The sequence below is a fragment of the Aphanomyces astaci genome (genome assembly GCF_000520075.1).
Source record: "Aphanomyces astaci strain APO3 unplaced genomic scaffold supercont1.8, whole genome shotgun sequence".
Classification (NCBI taxonomy): Eukaryota; Oomycota; class Saprolegniomycetes; order Saprolegniales; family Verrucalvaceae; genus Aphanomyces; species Aphanomyces astaci.
Genome location: NW_009798271.1, coordinates 115,835 through 123,126, shown reverse-complemented (window position 1 = coordinate 123,126; position 7,292 = coordinate 115,835). Strand labels below are relative to the sequence as shown.

Genomic DNA, 7,292 nt, shown 5'->3' with positions numbered 1-7,292 from the left:
ATTTTATGACATGGTATCCAGAGGAGCCCTAAGTTATCTTAAATTGGTTTTTTACGTTATCTCCAAAGTTGTCTGGATACCAGCTGAATTTTGGAAAAATTATATTCGATTTCCGATTGAACACAAACCTCCATAAAATAGTTGGACCAAATCGGTCCATTTTTTTATGCCATAAAACACTCGATAAAATTGTGGTATATAGAAGTTATGAACTTTGGTGGCATCCAGACGTACAAAATCTCGAAAAATGGAATATTTCGATTTTGCCAACTTTTCTTGGGAAAACGGCCATTTTATGCCATTTTTCGTGGCATCCAGAACTCGTTCGGTTGATATACGAATGATATTCTAGTAAGTTAACAACTAACTATCCTAGGCGGCAAAACTCAGCATCGAGTTCAAGATATGGTGCACGAGCGTGTACTGCGAGTCCCGGGCGTGGTCGGGGACTTGGGCGAGCGTGGCTTTGAGTTCGTGCATGACGTTCTGGACGAACGGAGCAATCGCTTGGTCCTTCGGGTTCATCACGAGCAACGACTCGCGCAACCAGTGCAAATGCAGCGCCAAGTGCTCCAAATTCAGCACGTCGCTGCCGAGCTGCTGCACCAGACACAGCACGATCATCTGCGACAGAGACGACGGCCGCTTCCCCAGCACCGCCGCCGGCTCGACATGTTCACATGCATGCCGCACCAGCGCGACGTTTTCCGCGCCGAGGGCGAGCTGGAAGCCTTCTTCAAACTGATGGTTCTCAAGCAACGTTTGAATGGCGAGGCACTGCTGGGCAAACAGGTCGACTTCGTGGCTTTCATTTGCCAGCAACGTCGTCGTCGTCGTGGCATCTTGAGCTGCTTGTGGCAGCTGGGCCAACTGGTCGCCGACTCGACTTAGTGCGTTTGTGAGCTGTGTGAGCTGCGCTTGAAACTCGGCCAAGTTGGCGTTGGACTCGACGACCTTGGCTTGCGTGCCCTTGACAAATGTGTCTTGGATCTGCTCAAACATGCGCTGCGTCGCCGCTTGAAACGACGGGATGATGTGGCTCTGGAAGGTCTCGCGGAACGCGTCGCGCACGTCCAGCCCAGTGCCGCCGCCGTCCGGCCGCCCGGCTACAATCGCGTCCTCCACCGCCTTTTGCACCGGCTTTAGCACGCTGTGCTCCATCGTGTGGAGTACAATGCGCCCGATCGCGGGCACCACGACCCCCTGCATGTGCTTTTTCACGGACTTGTCCACTTGCACGCTCACCTGTGCGGCCAAAGCCGCAAACTGGTCCTTCAGTTGCTCATGGTGTTCCCGCTGCTGCAGTTCTAGACGGCCAAGCACCGCCGACACCCCGTCGTCCGGAAATCCGCCGAGGTTCGAGGTGGGGGACGAAGACGCGTGGTTGTACGGCTGGTCGGGCGCCGGGATCGGGGGCGGCATCGGCAGCGACGACACGGACCGAGGCGACGACAACGCGTGGTTGTTGGTCGTGTGGTGCAGTTGGTGCAGCTGCGTGATCATGGCATCCACGTCGCGATGATCGTCGTCGTCGGTGGTGCTGCTGCCGGAGCTCCGTCCGCCCACGGACCCCCCGCCGCCGTCCGTCGCGAGCATCGAGCTCAACCCGGCCTCGCTCCCGTTGAAATCCGTCACTGTAATCGAAATGTCCAGTTCTACACAACAAATGGACACGAACGAACGTTAAATAACGTTATACAAGTCGATTCGAAATCGGAGGATACAATCGACCAATCAAAAACCACAACACTATTCCAGTGGCCAATCAAATTAGCCACTCTTCGACCAATGAAACATCGAATGAGTGTGACACTCGACATTTTTTGACATACAAAAGTGAGTAAACTATTAAAATAATATGTATTAAAAATTCTCTATAAGTTATATCATAAAAATTATTTAAAAAATTACTTTGAATATTACCATAACATATTTTATTATTTAATAAGTAAAAGGTAATATACGTCTTAAGAATCAATCGATCGATAAATTTGGCAAAAAAAAATCCGCACAAAGGTCAAATTTTGGGTAAAAGGACAATATACCAGTTGCGGGCGCGGCGAGTGCGCGCGGCGATTCGGCCGCCGACTGCTCGTACTGAATGGTGTCATCATCATCGTCGTCTTCGGCGGTCAGCGCGCCCACCGACTGGCCCACCGCGTGGTGGTGGTGGGTGCCATCGTACGCCGGCGCCGCCGATGGGCTTCGAGTCGGCGGCGGCGCCGCGATGTAAACCGCCGCGGCAGGCACATGGTATCGTTGAATCGCCTGCGTCTGGATGCAATACAGCTGCATGGCGTCGTCGCTGCCGGCTTTGTTAAGCACGGTCATGGACAAAATCGGGTACGCCAATGCAAACTCTGTGACGTGGTCAATCGTGGGCCGGAGAAGCAGCCGACCGGATCCGGATAAATGAAACACGTACAGCACCGCATGGCTGCGGTCGGCCACGTATAGAAACTGGTGCGTGGCATCGAGCACGACTTCGTGGGCGTGCGTCGAGTTCAATCGAACGGTTTGGATGGCTTGGGGCGGGGTGTCGTCGTCGACGGGGGACGTCCACACACTGAGGGCGGTGTTGGCTTGGCCGCCAATCAGTAGACTCGACCCGGGAGGAGGAGCGGCAGCAGCAGCATGATGGGAAGAACCATTTATATATGCGACAAAGTGCAGGCTGTTGAGCGGCGCGCCGTTGAGCGGGTTGAATCCCCGGAGGTAGTCGGCGTCTTGGCCTCGACTGGACGAACCTACTCGGTACACGTGCACGAGGCCGTCGGCGCCGGCGGTCACGACGTGCTGGCCGTCCGGTGTGAACACGACATCATGCACGACGCCCTGGCTCCGATTGCATGCGACACTGTTTGCCTGCAAGTCAAACTCGTCGTCGTCTTCGTGGCTCAAGTAGTCTGTGACAAACACAGATGAGTCCTGGACGATGACGATCTTGGTCGAGTCGACGGGGTGCCACTTGACCCGCGACGCGCGCACGGGCAGCGTCCGGACGATGTCGCGGGTCATGGGCTTGGACGCGTACGTGTCCTCGGCGAGGCGCCACACGACAATGTGGTTGTCGCTGCCGGCACTGACCAGGAGGTCCGTGGTCGCGCTGAAGAAGGCGAGCTCTGTGACGACGTGCGACTCGTGCTTTCGAAGGAGGATGCGGTTCACGCTGGACTGGTTAATCACGCGGATGAGACCGTTGCGGATGGGGTACGAAATGTAATGCTCGTTCACGGAGATCAACGTGCCGAATTCAGATGCGCGCTCGGACACGTACAGCGTGATGGGAGTGACCTCCAACGACCGCGACTCGGGGTCGAGCTTGGGGTCGTACACGGGTGATTGGCCGACGAGACGAGTGCCAGGGCGAACGACACCGGGAGACGAGATGGACGCGGACCGGATCGGCGGCATGGGTGGAGGGGGAATGATCAGACCACCACCCGCGCTCGCAGGCCGCAGCAGCGTCGGAATCGGAAGATGCGACGAAGATGGCGCGTGGTGCTGCTGTTCAGATGGTGATGTCAAGTCGGGGTCACCAGTCGGATATCCACCACTACCACTGCTTCCCCGAGAAACAGAAAACGGAGCGGGTGGTGCGCGTGGTGGTTGTTGTTGCTGTTGAAGGGCCAAGTTCGGGAAGAGCTGACTTAACATATGTGACGAGGGAGGCAAGTGGGGTGGGTGCATGAGAGTTGGATGGGGCGGAAGGTGATGTTGCTGTTGGTGGTGGGGATGGTGTGGTTGCGGTGGTGGGTGGTGGTACATGGCATGCTGCTGTTGATGCTGGTGGAGATGCTGCTGCTGTTGCCCAAGATGGGATGGAGGCGGCGGCGGATACGGATGTGGCGGGTAGTTCTGCATGTTCGGTGGTGGGGCATGTACCACGTGCGAGGAGGATCCATTAGACGAAGCCACGGAAGCAGTCGGACTTGGCGCGCGGCGCGACGTCGAGTTGTCCATGGCCGCTTGTTTTCCAGTAACCTTCGCTTGCGCCCCACCCTACACGGTTCGGTCCGGTTCATTCGGTGCACCGAACCGTACCACTCAAGCTGCCACCTTTTGGCTTGAGGTTTGTATACCTGGCATTCTATGCCAGAAGCGACATCACCATGGTATATTGTACTACGTAGTACTACGAAGTAGTACATTATTGTACTAAATGTCGTACATTTCAATCTATTTGTCTCATTTGCACCTGAATGTACGTTAATGTACGTTGTACGTACGCTGTACGACATTCACCTAAGATATTTCTGGGTGAGACTGCCGTGATTGCCGGCTACCGCTCGACACATGCGATTCTGCGTCGCCCATACCATACATGGAACAAGCATTGCAAAGGGTAGAGAGTCCTCTCTACCACAACTCGCGCCATCTACACGGCCATGGCGCTCGCAGACCAATTGCATTATGGCGGTTCATCGTGCTTGGAGTAGGCATGTTGGCCTTGTGCTCCGTTGGGTTGTTCTACCAAGTACAGTACATACACATCACGGCAGCACCACAGCATCTCAGGGCCGACCATGTATCGTCGTACTCAACGATACTTCCAACCCGACGACCAACGGAAGCAGCACTGCCGCATCGCAATCCCGCCCCTGTCCCGTCCGCGCTATCTACAACCCAACGACACGTGGACGCTGAAGTTGACACTATAGCACTACCATGGCCTCCTGGAAACCCCTACGCGTCCTACCAGTGCAAAGGATGGCGGCAAACTGGCGGATGCGACCCCGACGGCGTCCGTGAACCCCTGAATGACAAAGGATGCTCTGCAGCGATCAGCGGAGGACTCTCAGGGTACTGCGAGTTCCACGACCCCGTGAAGAATGACACGATCCACTTCATGAAGATGTCGTGCGAGTCGCTGCGTGCTCACGTCGCGTTCTCGTGCAACATGACGTTCGACACGGTCATGTTCCATCGGCACGCCGCCGTCTACCGCCATCCTTGGAATGTACGATCATCCTAGAAAGCGCAAATGTCATCCATGATATACACACGTGTAGCTTCAAGGGGACCCCCGATCCCGCGGCTACCTCAACAGCAGTGCCTTTGACCCTACACCCCACAGCGTAGCCACACGCCCTCCAGGTCGAACTTGGTACGCCGATGCCGTCGGCGACAGCCCTTCTCGTGGCATCGTCGTGGTCGTGTACGAGAAAGCGCTCGTGCCAATGTATGCAACCCTGCGCTACCTTCGGCACGACCTCAACTGCACCCTCCCCATCGAGATGTGGTACCGGTCGGACGAACTGTCGCCGCACAACAACACCGTCATGGCGTCCATGTTGGCGCTTCCCGAGGTCCATCTGCGGGAGATCCGAGACCCCATCGCCACGGGCTTTTACGTCAAGCCATACGTAATATTCTTCTCGCAGTTTGAGCAACTGCTGTTCCTTGACGCCGACAACGTTCCTCTGAAAGACCCATCGTTCCTCTTTACCACGGCCGAGTTCCAAGCCACTGGTGCCGTCTTCTGGTACGAACACGCTGTGTCACACACACATTGATCATAAGTTTGATTGGGCCAGTGTTGTAACACAGACACGAGTCGATGATTGGTTGAAATGTTTTGATTGGTTCGTGCTTTTGATTGGCTAGGACATTTTCAAACATGTTTGATTGGACAGACTCCAGTAACAATTCGATATATTTCGTGGGCATGTGAACTATTAGCTCCCATAATTGTTTTACCATGATATATGTGTGTACTTTGCGTAGGCCCGACTTTTGGCACCCGCATAACACGATCTTTAACGTTCATGCAAAGAGCTTTGTGTGGACATTACTCGACGTTCCGTTTATCGACATGTTTGAGCAGGAAAGCGGCCAACTCGTCGTGGACCGGTCGAGATGCGAGCGCGCGCTACACAAGCTCATGTTCTACGCGCTCCATCGCATCGAGCCGCAGCCCCCGATCAAATACTCCAGCATGCAGTTCGGCCCCACGCTTCCGGTAGATGCAAACTTAATCGCGGCGCTGGTGCTACTGTGGGGGGACAAGGATCTGTTTCGGCTCGCGTGGCTCTCAACCAACACGTCGTTTCACATGGTTTCGACGCCACCGGGGGCGATCGGGATGTACGGAAAGCCGCCCAAGGTGAACGACCGCGGGGAGTTCGTGCCCGGGGACAACGACGCGCTGCCCGATCGGTTCTGCGGCAAGGCCATGGTCCAGTACGACGTCGGAAATTCAACCAACCAAACGCCCCCCGAGCCCCTCTTTGTCCACCGCAACACGGTCAAACTCGGCCGAAGCAACGCGTCGCGCGCCAAGCAGTGGTTTGCGTACCAGAGAATAAGACCGACAGTCGTCGCCTACAAGGACGTGGTCGATCAGTACAAGATCCAAGCGTGGAGGGAACGAACGAGTTGCTTTGGCGAACCCCTTGGCGCCACCGAGACCTTTGAGCTCACTGACACCGCCTCGACTGTGTTTGAAGCCGCGGAAGGGAAGCTCCTCAAGTATGCAGACGAGGCCGCGGCGATGCTCCCGCCCGAAACGACCGCGCCGTCGACGATCAAGATGTCGACCAATCTACCGACCCCCGCCCGGTCTCAACCGATCAAAAGCCGAGCGGCCGAGCCAGACTTGATCGATTAAAAGCCATAGATCCTGACGAAATTGTACGTACACATCGGGGTCACAGCATACGAGGAGGATGGACGGATAAGAGTTTGTGTGTGGCGTAATAACACGGAAATGCTGCCTCAAAGCAGCAAGCAGCTGAAGTGGACTATGTATAACGTCACGATGAGAATTGCTGTCGTCCAGAGTTTGGACTACAAAAGCTGTGGTACAATCTCTGGAGAGCTGTGGTACAATCTCTGGAACCAATGTAGCCATTATACTGGCACTGTACTACTGGTGGTACAGTAGTATTATAGTTGCATTCATCTGCTACTTACTATTGTGCTTTTCACATATTTTGCCCGTTGTTTTAGCTCCTAAAACCATCCAAAGTTTAACCTAAACTGAAGTTGCACTAGACGTAAATGTAAGCTTCCCCACCGTTCTGTCATTGGCTGATCTAAAACTTGCGTTGTTTTACTAAAACTACTTCGTTTTATTAACTCCCGTGGCCAAGCAGGCATGCAGAGTAATGACCTACTGGGGTAAGCTCGCAGTGCACCAGCTCACACGAGCTTTGCAGCCAGCTTGTTAGCAACTCGTTGGCACGAAAAGTCGAGCAAGAAGCACTCAACATCAACCTTTATCGAGCATAGTCAAGAATCACACTCGCGTGTATTAGTTAATCCAGTCTGTAAACCCCCGCGTTTGCCGA

General features: G+C 54.7%; 2 protein-coding genes across 2 annotated transcripts; one reads left to right on the top strand and one right to left on the bottom strand.

Moving 5' to 3' along the window:
• Positions 1-324: 324 nt before the first annotated feature.
• On the bottom strand, positions 325-3,971 carry H257_04547 (hypothetical protein). Its single transcript, XM_009829115.1, has 2 exons — positions 2,046-3,971; positions 325-1,655 (listed from the first exon to the last, which is right to left on the bottom strand). Exons 1-2 carry the CDS (start codon positions 3,961-3,963, stop codon positions 373-375), a joined length of 3,201 nt encoding a protein of 1,066 aa, XP_009827417.1. The 5' UTR covers positions 3,964-3,971; the 3' UTR covers positions 325-372.
• Positions 3,972-4,277: 306 nt separating this feature from the next.
• On the top strand, positions 4,278-6,744 carry H257_04546 (hypothetical protein). Its single transcript, XM_009829114.1, has 3 exons — positions 4,278-4,960; positions 5,013-5,485; positions 5,728-6,744. The coding sequence occupies exons 1-3, from the start codon at positions 4,325-4,327 to the stop codon at positions 6,608-6,610; spliced, it is 1,992 nt and encodes a 663-aa protein (XP_009827416.1). The 5' UTR covers positions 4,278-4,324; the 3' UTR covers positions 6,611-6,744.
• The last annotated feature ends 548 nt before the right edge of the window (positions 6,745-7,292 follow it).